The following is a 13,038-nucleotide window of genomic DNA, read 5'->3' on the forward strand; positions in this document are numbered from 1 at the left end:
ATTCTGAACTTCAGCTGTTAATTAAGTTGCTGACTTGCCCAGGAAGACACATTATTTGCCACAAGGATCTCAGAATTTTGGGGCACCGCTGTCCATTCCACTTCCAGCCACAGCACCCTGTGATCCAGCATGACCTGCCCTCAGGAGAAGGGACCCCCCCTTCCAGCCCCCTCCCTTCAGCTGCTGCCTCCTATGACCCTGGCAATCTGCTTGGGGAAGGGGCAATCCACGAGAGCTGCCCCAGCAAGAGTTAAATACTCGGCACAGCTGCTCATAAGCAGTTGGTCAAGCAGGATCAGCATCCAGATCAAGGAGAAACCTCACATGACCTTAAAATGGGGTAAAATAAGGTTTTTCCAGGGATTGAAATGACACAGAATCCCACAAGCCCCATCACACCCCTGGAACATGCCAAGCTCAAGGCGAACAACCTGTGCTGGTGGGGTTGCAGAGCCCTGAATAAAGGGATTCAGGTCAAGGGGAAGGCAAGGGGCTGATCCTGATCACTGAGAGCATCCAGACCCCATAGGGAGCCAGGATGTGCTGCAGGCTGACACAACAAATCCATCCAGATCCTGGAGGCACAACAGGTCCCACCAGGAAGGTTTGAAGTCTCTCCTGGCACAACCCCACTCTCTGCCCCAAAGTGCTGATGGGCTGAGAAGGAGCTGCCCAGGCACACCCCAAGCTTCCCTTTGTCCCCACATCCCCCGCAGGGACAAACCCACCCCACGGGACCCCCCAGCGCCCCTACCAGCTTGCGGATGCGGTCGAGCACCAGGTCGATGATCTCCTTGCCGATGGTGTAGTGCCCGCGGGCGTAGTTGTTGGCCGCATCCTCCTTGCCCGTGATCAGCTGCTCGGGGTGGAAGAGCTGCCGGTACGTGCCCGTGCGCACCTCGTCTGCGGGGACAGCCCGGGCCCCGTTAGCAGCCAGCGCCCGCCGCCAGCGCCCGCCCCGCCCCGCCCGCCCGCCGGCCGCCCCCCCGCGCGCTCACCGATCACCGTGGGCTCCAGGTCCACGAACACGGCCCGGGGCACGTGCTTGCCGGCGCCCGTCTCGCTGAAGAAGGTGTTGAACGAGTCGTCCCCCCCGCCGATGGTCTTGTCGCTGGGCATCTGCCCGTCGGGCTGGATGCCGTGCTCCAGGCAGTACAGCTCCCAGCACGCATTGCCGATCTGCACGCCCGCTTGGCCCACGTGGATGGAGATGCACTCGCGCTGCGGGGGCACACGAATCCGGGTCACCCCTTTTGTCCCCCCTCAGCACCCACCGGGCTGGGAAGGGTCCCTCCTCAAGGCTGGATGGGGGCAGATCCTGCCCCAGTTGCTCCCGTTGTGCTCAGCTTTGGGGGTGCCATCCTGCTGCCCCTTCCCCAGGAGCTGAGACCCTGCACCAGTTGGTGCCCTTCACCCTACACACCCCACAGAGCCGCGAGTTGGGGTTCCTCAGGGTTAATGCTGCTCCCCCCTATTCCCAGTCTCCTATTGAGGACAGGGACACTGAACCCCCCTATGCAGGGACAGGGACACCCCCACATCTCAGGGAACATCTCAGTGTGCTCAGCTCCGGGGATCCCATCTTGCCCCTTCCGGCAGCTACGACCCTGCCTTCGGTGGGATGAAGACATCTCACAGGGCCTCAAGCTCAGCACCCCCAAACCCCACTTATGCCCTAGTGACACCCCAACGAGTGGCTGAGCTCTGCTGGGGCCACCCAAGATCCGAGGACGATCTGTGGGGTGACATCCGTGCTTGGGAACAGACCGCAGCCACCTGTGGGGATGCCACCACCCCGCAGCTGCCACCATCTGCTCCCAAATGGCGCCCGGGGAGGACATTTTCCAGCCGGGCAGGGCGAGGTCGGGAGGAGGAGGAGGAAGAGGAAGCTGAGCGCAGCAGCAGCAGTGGGGCAGGGACTGCAGCAGCTGACCCGAATCGGCGGGGATGGGCCGGTGGCGTCACCCCCGGAGGGTCGCGCACATTCCCGGCCGCTCCCTGCACATTCCCCACCTGCTCCCCGCGTTCCTCCCACCCGGGCCGGGGCGAGCCCGTGGTTTGGGGGGGTCTGGAGAGGAGGGTGACCCCCATTAGCCATGGAGGGGGATGGGGATCACCGGCTCGGGTGGGGGGGAAAAATGGAATTTCGTGTTTCGGGGCAGAGTGAGGTTGTGGGGGGGGTGGGTTTAGGATGGATTTAGGGGGGAAGGGTGGGTATGGGGGGGCGGGGCTGTGCCCAGGGCGAGGGGCGGGGCTGTGCCCCCGCCGCGCGCCTTCCCGCGCGCGGGAACGGTAACGGTCGGGCTGGCCCCGCCCCCAGCGGTGGGCTACCGGAGACCACGTGCGACCACCGCAAGAGCGCCGTGACCCCCCCCCCCAAGAGATACTCCCTCCATAAAGGACCTCATTCTCCATCCCTGCTCAACACCCCCATCCCCTCCTCTACCCACCCACGTCCTCATCCGTACACCCCATCCCCTCCCAACTTCCCGACACGGCGCCCCCCACCCTTTTACCCCTTTGCTTTATTCCCCTGCCCCGAAATCTCCCCCCCCGCGCCACTCCTTCCCCCTCCTCTCCTCATTTCCCCTCCGCACCCATTCTCCCAATCCCCCGCACCCCCAGACCCATCCACGCTCCTCCTCTCCCCCTCCATGCCCCGGGCCCATCTCCCGTGTTTCTGCAGCCCCTTCCCCTCACCATGGCTGCAGCTCGGTTACTCGTCCCGACAAGCAAGGAATCGACGCAAGTACCAGCTACCGCCGCCCCCGGGCGCCCCCCTATATACCGGCCCGGGGGGCGGGCCGAGCGCCCCCGCCCCGCGCTCCTATTGGCCGCAAAAGCCATCTATCAATGCCATCACATCGCTGATTGGCTGAGACGAGTGGCGCGCTCCGCCTCCTCCGCCCTCCGCGCTGCGGGGCTTTTTGGGGGGGGTAGAAACGGGGACCCTCCCGCCGTGGGGATGCAGCCCCCTCCACCCCCCCACAGCTTGGAGAGCGGGGTACGGGGGGGTCTGACCCGCCTATGGTGCTCTGCCCCCCCGATAACGCGTTTGGGGCGTAGAATGGGGGGGCACAGCCGTTCCCGCCCGTCCCCCCCCCCCCCCTCTTCCGCCGCCCCTCCCGCCCGGTGCGGCTCCGCTGCGGAGGAAAACTGCGACATGGAGCGGGGGTGGGGGGGAGCGGCGGCCGCACGTGCTGCCGCGCCCGGTGTCGTTCCCCGCCGTCCCCGCGTTGTTAATCGGCTTCTCCGGGCGGACCCTCCCCCCCCCATCCTATCCCTGCCCCATCTGCACCGCTCGCCCCCCGTCCCCCCCACCCCCCACAGGATTATTTGCACCCCGGGGGTCCCTCCCAGACCATCTGCAGCCTGAGCAGCCCCCCCACTCAGCACCCCCCGGCCCATCTGTACCCCTGGGGGGGTCCGGGCCCACCCGCGGGGTTCGCACATTTTGGGGTGAGGGGGAGGATGGACCCCGTTTTTCAGGGTGGGGTTTGTCTCGGCCATGTCGGCGGCACCACCGTGAGTGCCATAAAACGGGGGGCGTCCCACCGTGCCCCCCCAACATGGAGCAGCTCCGTGCCACGGAGAGCACCGGGGGGATGGGATGGGATGGGGGGGGGCGCCATCCCCAGCCCTCACTTAATCCGCGGAGCTATTTGCACCCAATAATCCCCTTCCTGTTTTGCCAAGAGCTTTGCGGAAAACCCAGCGGCCACTTCGGCAGCACACGCTGCTGGATTGGGGGGGGGGGGGGGGGGGGGGGGGGAAGAAAAGGGGGCTCCGCATCCCCTCCCCACCCCACCCCGGGGTCACCGGGGCAGCCGAGCCCAACAACCGGCGCTGGCTCGGTTGCAGCATCCGCCGCAGCTGCATTGCAGCGCTGACGTGGCTTCCCCGCCATTTGCCTCGCTGCCCGCGTGTCCGCATGGCCGCTCCGGTCCCACCGGGAAAGAACCGGTTGCTCCCTCACCCCCCCCTTTAAGCCGCTCCCACCCCGGTGTCAGTTTGGGGGTCCCGGGTGGGATTTGGTGCTGGAAGTGCTGGTGCCGGTTCTGTTTGTGCAATGGGTGTGCTGTGGAGGGGGGGTTTGTTACACACACACATCCACCCCCCCCCCGAATTCCCCGTGCATCACGTCAGCTCTGGAATGGTGTTAGGAAGTGTCTTGGGTCGCTGAAAAAACGAGCAAAAGCAGGTTTAGTGTTAAAGTGAAAGTGCACAAAATTCACCGGTGACTTCCCTCTGTGACTCAGAAATGAAAGCCGACAGAGGAAAATGGGGCTGAAATTTAAAATTGATCTGTGTAAAACTACATTTGGCCAAAAATTAATTAAAGGGAGGCTGGAGATAGGAAAATAATGATAAAATGGAATAATAATTGAGATCTTCCCACTGAGTCAGAAGGGAAAGAGTGGACCCCCTGTCCCATTGCCAAACTGAGCCCTGGGCTTGACCAGCAGTTTAAGCCTAAAGGTTTAAGAGCACTTAATCCAGAGCTTAATTTAAATAATTTACCAACATATTCATATAAAATTTACTATAGGCACAACAGTAACACTCTTACAGGCCTATTTTATTTATGAATCTAAAGCACTTAAGTAATCTGAGATCTACATTCCTGGGACAATTGCTATAGAATATTCACCCTTGCACACACACATACCTGAAGAGCATGTGCAGATGTAAATAACTGTAAAAAATCCACCTTGAGTTGTGTTGACATCAGTGCCTTTGTGTCTTCTCAACAGGCCAAGGGTCGAGCCCCCAGTTCTGGAGGATCAGCCCAAGCTCTGTTCACCCTCCAGGAATCCCAAATTTGTGAGTTCACCATCCCTGAGAGTTCTCCTGCTGAACCCAGGGGGTCTCACTATTTTAACACTGGTTTTAACACTGTAAATGTTGGCTTTTTAGTCTTTTGTATCCAGGCTACAATTTGTATCTTCCTCTGAAAGCTGGACAGCAAACACGTTGTCACACTTGGGTTGTCCTTCAGAAAAAAAATTACTTCCCAAGGCCGGTCCTTAGAATCAAGGAATTGGTTTGACAACACAAATTCCCGGGAGCTGCTGGACTCAGGAGCTTGGCTGTGGTGCTGCTCATCAAGGCTTAGCCCGAGCTCAGAGTGCAGAGGAGGGAGGGCTGCAGGACACAAATGAGGGTCCCAGAACACAAATGAGGGTCCCTGGGGTCCTCCCCAGCTGCATCACCCTCTCAAGTTTCACTCTTGCATTCAGCTTCCCCTTCATTATTTATCCCTGCGCGGAGCCGTGAGGGTCAGGGTGAAAGGAGAGGAAAGGGAGGGTGAAGAGGCTCCCCCCATTCAAGAGGTGAAAAGAGAGGGAGGGTGAAGAGGCTCCCCCCATTCCAGGGGGCTGAAATGACATTTTCCCCTCCCCCCCAGTGGCTGGGACCAACAGGGCCAATTCCTCATCCCTGAAAGAGCCAGAGGAACTAAAAACACATTGGATGAAAGGAAGCCTCATCCCCAGCACTCCCACCCGTGGTGGGCAGAGCTTCCCCTCCCCATCCCCAGGGCAATGCAGCCCCTCCCCAGCCCAGGATGAGGAGGTAACAGAGATACCAAAGACTTCTGTTAAACGGGGGGGGCTTCAGGCATCTCCAGCCCACCCTGAGGAGTTAAAACGCCCAATGTACTCACTTGATCCCTGGTACTAAAATATCCAACCCTCTCCCCTTCCCCAGCCTTTGGGGTGGGGGCACAACACTGAGCCCACCAGGATGAGGAAGGAGCATGGGTTTGGGAGGACTCAGCACCCCAAAACCCCCAGCACACGCTCAGGGACAGGGTGGAGACCCTGGGTGAGGACAGGGACTGCAGGGCCGTGTCATGTGCTGGTGGGGACAGCATCAAAGCCAGGCAGGGACGTTGCCACAGGGAGTGAAGACACCAGAGGCAGGGTAAGACAGGGAATGCTTTTTATTCAGACCCACAGGAGAGGACGGGTGGGTCCATCACAGACTTTTTTTCCATTGAAGCACAGACCATTGACAGGACAGAGCGCGGCGCACACACTGCTACAGACCCCGCGGGGTCTTCAACTAATTTATGTTCCCTGTTCCAGCAGCACCCTCGTGACTTTAGTATTCCTCCCCTTCCTCCTCTCCCTCCCCTTCCACAGAATCCACCCCCACCTCCTCATAATCCTTCTCCAGGGCTGCCATATCCTCACGGGCCTCCGAGAACTCGCCCTCCTCCATGCCCTCCCCCACGTACCAGTGCACAAAGGCCCTCTTGGCGTACATCAGGTCAAACTTGTGGTCCAGGCGGGCCCAGGCCTCGGCGATGGCCGTGGTGTTGCTCAGCATGCACACAGCCCTCTGCACCTTGGCCAGGTCGCCCCCGGGCACCACCGTGGGTGGCTGGTAGTTGATGCCAACCTTGAAACCAGTGGGACACCAGTCCACAAACTGGATGGTGCGCTTGGTCTTGATGGTGGCGATGGCGGCGTTGACATCCTTGGGCACCACGTCCCCGCGGTACAGCAGGCAGCACGCCATGTACTTGCCGTGCCGAGGGTCACACTTGACCATCTGGTTGGCCGGCTCAAAACAGGCGTTGGTGATCTCAGCCACCGAGAGCTGCTCGTGATAAGCCTTCTCAGCAGAGATAACCGGGGCGTAGGTGGCCAGAGGGAAGTGGATGCGGGGGTAGGGCACCAGGTTGGTCTGGAATTCTGTCAGGTCGACGTTCAGGGCTCCGTCAAAGCGCAGAGAGGCCGTGATGGAGGACACAATCTGGCCTATCAACCTGTTGAGGTTGGTGTAGGTGGGGCGCTCGATGTCCAGGTTGCGGCGGCAGATGTCGTAGATGGCCTCGTTGTCCACCATGAAGGCGCAGTCGGAGTGCTCCAGGGTGGTGTGGGTGGTCAGGATGGAGTTGTAGGGCTCCACCACGGCTGTGGACACTTGCGGGGCTGGGTAGATGGAGAACTCCAGCTTGGACTTCTTGCCGTAGTCGACAGAGAGGCGCTCCATGAGCAGGGAGGTGAAGCCAGAGCCGGTGCCACCGCCAAAGCTGTGGAACACCAGGAAGCCCTGCAGCCCTGTGCACTGGTCAGCCTGAGAGGTTGGGAAGAAGAAAACAAGACCAAAATGTCAGGAATTCTGAACTTCAGCTGCTACTGACTTGCCCTGGAAGGAAAATTTTCCTCCCAGGATCTCAGGACCTTCCCACCAGGTCCACGGAAAGGGACCCCGTCCTGCAGGGAGTTGGGGACACTCTGTAGAGACAAAGAGGGCCATGTTTACTCCTTCCTCTCCGTGGCCCCACCAGGACATTTGGGGGCTTTCCAGCAGCAGAGCCAGAGTCAGCAGGATGAGAGACAGGGTCACACTGACTCCATGTGTTACCCACTGACTCACGGTGAATCACCCAGGGAAGCTGCTTGGCCTCTGGGGTGAGGCAGTGCCCAGGGGCACCTCAAAGGGCAGAACTGCCACTGGCTCAGCAGCAGAACGGAGACAAGTTTGACTGTGAACTATCACGGCCACATGACTCTGGAAGGGACCGGTTTGGGGCTGCCCGTCCCCAGCACACGCAGCTGGACTCGGCCACGTCAGGAGCCAAGTGGGAACAAAGAGGGAATTGCCGAGCTCAGCACCGGCAGCGCCCGGGGGCTGCGGCGCTGTGGAGCCGCTCCAGCTCCAGCTGCGCCGCGTCCCGCTGCCGGCCAATGGCAGCCACTGCACAACAGGATTAACATTAATTAATAAATTAAATCTAAACCCAGCCCAGCGAGTCTGCAAGGGAGAGCGAGACAGAATGGAGGCTTTGTCCTCGCCCGCCACCTGCACCCCCCAGCGCCCCTACCAGCTTGCGGATGCGGTCGAGCACCAGGTCGATGATCTCCTTGCCGATGGTGTAGTGCCCGCGGGCGTAGTTGTTGGCCGCATCCTCCTTGCCCGTGATCAGCTGCTCGGGGTGGAAGAGCTGCCGGTACGTGCCCGTGCGCACCTCGTCTGCGGGGACAGCCCCGGGCCCCGTTAGCAGCCAGCGCCCGCCGCCAGCGCCCGCCCCGCCCCGCCCGCCCGCCGGCCGCCCCCCGCGCGCTCACCGATCACCGTGGGCTCCAGGTCCACGAACACGGCCCGGGGCACGTGCTTGCCGGCGCCCGTCTCGCTGAAGAAGGTGTTGAACGAGTCGTCCCCCCCGCCGATGGTCTTGTCGCTGGGCATCTGCCCGTCGGGCTGGATGCCGTGCTCCAGGCAGTACAGCTCCCAGCACGCATTGCCGATCTGCACGCCCGCTTGGCCCACGTGGATGGAGATGCACTCGCGCTGCGGGGGCACACGAATCCGGGTCACCCCTTTTGTCCCCCTCCCCAGCTGTGGCACCAGCCCAGCGCTTTCACTGCGCTGGGAGGGGTCCCTTCCCATGGCTGGATGGGGTCAGATCCTGCCCGGACACACCCATTGTTCTGGGTCTGGGGGTGCCCCCAATGCAGGGGTGCCATCCTGTCCTGTGCCCATCCCTGCTGGCACCCCGCCTGTGGGGGATGGCGAGCTCAGCACTTGTGGCTCATCCTGCCCGGAGGGACTGGGGCTGCGCCCAAGGTGAGACAGGAGCCCCGGGGTTGCCATCCTGCCCCACCCTGCCCTGATGGGACCCAGCAAGGCTCGAGGGTGGCTCAGAACCTGCCCCGATGAGACCCAGCAAAGCCCCAGCGTGGCTCAGCACCGTGGGCTCCTCCTGCCCACCCGGGTCCCGATCGAAGCAATGCCACGCCCAGAGCGGGACTGGGGGGTCCCATCCTGCCGTGCTTCGATTCCTGGTGCGGGATGGGGTGCTCAGTACTGGGGAGACCCATTCCGCCCTGCCCACCCCTCACCAGGGACTCTTTTTCCTTCTTTATATCGGGGCCACGCCCAGCGCAGGCTGAGGGCTCAGCACCGGGGCTGGGGGGGGAAGGGGGTCGGTCCTGCCCAGTTTAACGGGAGCCACGCCCAGGGACGGACGGTGGCTCGGTACCGAAAGATGGGGTCCCGATTCTGCCCCTTTCATGCGGCGCCACGCCCAGTACGGGCTTAGCTCCGGGGACCCATCCTGCCCGGTTTAACGGGAGCCACGTCTGCTTCGGGCTCGGTACCGGCAGCCATCCTGTCGGGTTTAACCGCGTCTCGGGGTTTCACCCTGCCCGGTTTAACGGGAGCCACGCCCGGTGCAGGCTCAGGGCTCGGTCCCGGGGGTCTCATCTTGCCCGGTTTAATGAGAACCACGCCCGGTGCGGTACCGTGGATCAGCGCCAGGGATCCATCCAGCCCGGTTTAACGGGAGCCACGCCCTATGGAAGCTCAGTGCCGAGTCCCGGGGGTCTCATCCTGCCCGGTTTAACGGGAGCCACGCCCTATGGAAGCTCAGTGCCGAGTCCCGGAGGTCTCATCCTGCCCGGTTTAACGGGAGCCACGCCCGCTGCGGGTTCGGGGGTCCCGGGGGAGGCAGGAAGACCCTTCCAGGCCCGTTTAACAGGAGCTACACTCGGGGCTGGGTCCCGGGCGGGCGACACATTTTACTCGGTGTAACGGGAGCCACGCCCGGTGCGGGGGGAGTCCCGGCGCCGAGGGCTCATCCTGGGAAGGGCGGACGAGAAGCCCTTGGGAATGGAGATCAGGAGGGGGTTGGGAACCAGAGAAAACGGCAAGACGGGGGCCGGCCGGGGTGGGGGATGAAAACCGGAGACTACGACGGGAGGGTGGGGATTGGCACCGGGGAAAGGAAAACCACGGGGCGGGCGGGAACGGGGGGACAAGGGAACAGGGATCGTGGCATTAGAGACAAAAATCCCGACCCCCCCCCCCCCCGCACCCCCTCACCATGGCGGCGGTCGGTCCGGGGCGGTCTCACAGCCCGACGCTGAGGCGGTCGATGTAAGAGGCGCGGCGGAGCGCGGGGCTCGCTGCGGGGCTTTATAGCGGCGGAGGGGCGGGGCGGGCGGCGGGGCCGGGGGGGCGGCGGCGCGGGCGGCAGAGGCGCCCATTGGCGGCCCGCAATGAGGTAATGCCCCCCCGCAGCCGCAGACAAAGGCCGGGCGGTGCGGGAGGGGGGGCCCGGGGGCTGCGGCGGCCACGGCCCGGCCCCGCCGCCGGAGGGGCCCCGGCTGTGTCCTTGGCACCGTCCCTGCCACGCCCCGGTGCCCGGGCTTGGCTGAGCCAGCGGTCACGCTCGGGTCCCCATCCCACGGTCCCCCATCCCCCCACGGCCCCTTTTTGCCCCCGTTCTTCCCATTTTTCCCGTTCTCTCCCACTGCCCGGAACGGGTCTCTTGGTGCCGGGGCTCCCGGGACACGGGGTAGAACCACGCCCTGGTCCCCATCCCCGGGGATGCAGCCCTCCGCCGAGCTCCCGGTTATCCCCGGCCACACCCCGGTCCCTGTCCCCGTTGTTCCCCTCCCTTGTCACGCTCTGGCCCCCATTCCCGGCCAACCACGCCCTGGTCCCCATCCTCAGTGCCACTGTCCCCATCCCTGTGCCCATGCCCAGGGGCACTGTCCCCATCCCTGGCCGTGCCACAGTGCCCTGGTTCTCAGCCGTGTCCCTGCCATGGCCCCGCGCCGTGCCCAGCCCTCCCAGCGCCTCTTTGTCTGCTCGGGCAGTGGGAACCAGCGCCGCGGGGCCCAGCCGGGGGACAAAGAGCCGTCCCCCGGGCAGCTGGGGACGAGCAGGGCCGGGAGGGGGTGAGGGACAGCGGGAGGACACAGGCGACAAAAGCCCCCAGGGCAGTTTAGGGCTGGGGGGCTCGGGAAGAGCAGCAGCTGCTGTGCGGCAGCTGGTGGTGCTGGGGACACAGCTGGGACACCGGGACACGCGTCCCTTGGCCACCCTTCCATCTGCTGCAGCCCCCCCGAGCCACCAGCCCCACAGCCCTGCGGTTTCCCACTCCTGGGGGGGCGTTCCCCCCCTCCCCAGTTTGTTCTTGCAAAGCCCACAGAGGCTGGGGGGGTTTGTTCCCCAAACCAGGGGGAGCTGGGGGCTCGGTCCCTGCAGATGGGTGACCCCACACCATCCCCACATCCTCAGCTGCTGCAGGTGGAGCTGCCAGGATGCCCCCCAGGCTGAGAAATCCCTGTTGGTTTTTTTCCCTGGTGTTTCCCAAATTATGCAGATTTCTGGGCAGATCCAAAGTTGCCGTGTCCCTGTTGTCCCCACCACCATCCCCGTGTCCCCACAGCCAGCCCAGTGTCCCCAGTGCCATCCCAGTGTCCCCAGTGCCAGCCCCATGCCCCTGGGGCACCCTGGTTTTGGGGTTCTGCTGGGGCTGCAGAGCTGCAAACAAACAAAGAGGGGATGGGATTTGGGCATCGCCCACCAGAACAAAGGAGCGGATGGCCCCGGCTTTGCTGAGTAGACAAAACCCAGGAGATTTGCCTGCCACCAGGCTGGTCCCCACTGCAAATGGCTGGTTTGGGGCTGGTTTGGGGCACCCTGACCCCAAAGCAGCTCGGCCCCCAGCCCTGACCCCGCTGTAGGTCCATCCCTGCATGGGAAATGCCTCCTGCCTTTGTTCTCTTACAGTCCCAAGTGCTCAACACCAGTGTGGCGCCTGTCAGGGTGTCCCCATCGTGTCCCCAAACGGGGGTTTTGGGGGGCTCACAGCACCCCCCTGCCTCGGGGACCACTCTCTAAACCCCACCCACCCATTGCCCCGGGGCTGAGGGCGGGATGTGCCTCATGGGGCAGGGGCGGCTCAGCCCTGTGGGTGATGTGGGGTGTAGGGTGAGGGGCACCGGGTGCTGCAGCCCCCCTGGTGCCCCCCAGCCCCCCCCCCCCCCATCTCCTTGGGTATGGACGGCCACACGTCCTGCACCGACTGCTGCCAGGCAACCGGTGCGGTTGCTAGGAGACCGGTTGCTAGGAGACAGGGTGGGGACCCCCCCTCACATCCCCCTTCCCCAACATCCATCCTAGGGCCTGGTGGGCGGGGGGTTGCAGGCAGGAGACAAGGCCGAGTTCTCACCACTCTCACCACTCACTCCCTGGCCTCATCACCATGGTGAGGAAACCATTCCTGGGACCCCCACTGTCCTTGGGACCCCCAATGCCTGACCCTAAGGGTGGGGAACCATCCCTGGGACCCCCAGTGCCTCACCCTGAATATGGGGCACCATCCTTGGGACCCCCAGTGCCCGATCCTAAGGGTGGGGTACCGTCTTTGGGACCCCCACTGCCTCACCCCACTGTCCCTGGGACTCGCAGTGCCTGACCCTGAGGTTGGGGCACAATCTTGGGACCCTCAGAGCTTGACTCTGAGGGTGGGGCACCATCCTTGGAACCCCCAGTTCCTCACCCCACCATCCTTGGTACCCATAGGACCTGACCCTGAGCATGGGGCACCATCTTTGGGACCCCCCAGTTCCTGACTCTGAGGGTGGGGCACCGTGCCTGGGACCCCCACGGCCTGACCCTGAGGGTGGGGCACAATCTTGGGACCCCCAGAGCTTGACCCTGAGGGTGGGGCACCACCTTTGGGACCCCCAGTTCCTGACCTTGAGGACGGGGCACCATCCTCAGGACCCCCACCGCTCTGCCTTGCCAAGTGGGGGTCCCCAGGCCCTGGGGTCCCTCAGTGCCCACCCTGCCGTGGATGTCACCATCCCTGTGCCCCCCCAGTACCCAGCCCTGCTGAGTGCCAGCATGGGGGGGGTCTGGCACAGCTCCCATCCCCCCCCCCTCCTGTGCTTCCATTCTCCGTGCTCTGTTGACTGTTGGTAGCAACGTGGTGGCTCCTGGTGACGGTTGCTGTCCTCCCCCTTCCATGGCCACCCCCGTGGTGCCACTGGGTGGGACGGAACCTGAACCCCCCCGGGGCCACCCCTGTGTGCACAGTGTCCCCATGGCTGTCCCCACTGGGGCTGGGAGGCTCGGGGGCTCCCAGAGCTGGCGTCTCACCGTGCGTGGGCTGATTTCCCACTGCTGGACTCCTGCCCTTGGCACGGCTGAGATTCCCACCCTCCCCCAGTCTGGGCCCTTCCCGAGGATCCCAAATCGGTGACCTCGAACCCCACACGGCTGGGACAC

At 63.5% G+C, this 13,038-nt stretch overlaps 2 protein-coding genes across 2 annotated transcripts in view; both read right to left on the reverse strand.

Moving 5' to 3' along the window:
* LOC141726270 (tubulin alpha-1B chain-like) overlaps nt 1–2,862 on the reverse strand; it is a 4,294-nt gene extending 1,432 nt beyond the window's left edge. The window contains exons 1-3 of the mRNA XM_074530992.1: nt 2,701–2,862; nt 999–1,221; nt 755–903 (exon numbers count right to left, since the gene is read on the reverse strand). Coding sequence (XP_074387093.1) covers nt 755–903; nt 999–1,221; nt 2,701–2,847 — 519 coding nt within the window. The 5' untranslated portion in view covers nt 2,848–2,862. The remainder of the gene's footprint in view (nt 1–754; nt 904–998; nt 1,222–2,700) is intronic.
* Nucleotides 2,863–5,926: 3,064 nt separating this feature from the next.
* LOC141726131 (tubulin alpha-1A chain) lies at nt 5,927–9,998 on the reverse strand. Its single transcript, XM_074530515.1, has 4 exons — nt 9,838–9,998; nt 8,082–8,304; nt 7,838–7,986; nt 5,927–7,086 (listed from the first exon to the last, which is right to left on the reverse strand). The coding sequence occupies exons 1-4, from the start codon at nt 9,838–9,840 to the stop codon at nt 6,106–6,108; spliced, it is 1,356 nt and encodes a 451-aa protein (XP_074386616.1). The 5' UTR covers nt 9,841–9,998; the 3' UTR covers nt 5,927–6,105.
* Between the last annotated feature and the right edge of the window lie 3,040 nt (nt 9,999–13,038).

The sequence above is a fragment of the Zonotrichia albicollis genome, chromosome 33 (genome assembly GCF_047830755.1).
Source record: "Zonotrichia albicollis isolate bZonAlb1 chromosome 33, bZonAlb1.hap1, whole genome shotgun sequence".
Lineage (NCBI taxonomy): Eukaryota > Metazoa > Chordata > Aves > Passeriformes > Passerellidae > Zonotrichia > Zonotrichia albicollis.

Excerpts from the sequence above, each read along its gene's own strand:
- LOC141726131 (XM_074530515.1), bottom strand. Across the intron at positions 7,987-8,081 it reads CCTGGAGCCCACGGTGATCG|ACGAGGTGCGCACGGGCACG; the intron begins GTGAGCGCGCGG and ends CTGTCCCCGCAG. Across the intron at positions 7,087-7,837 it reads TCGACCGCATCCGCAAGCTG|GCTGACCAGTGCACAGGGCT; the intron begins GTAGGGGCGCTG and ends CCAACCTCTCAG.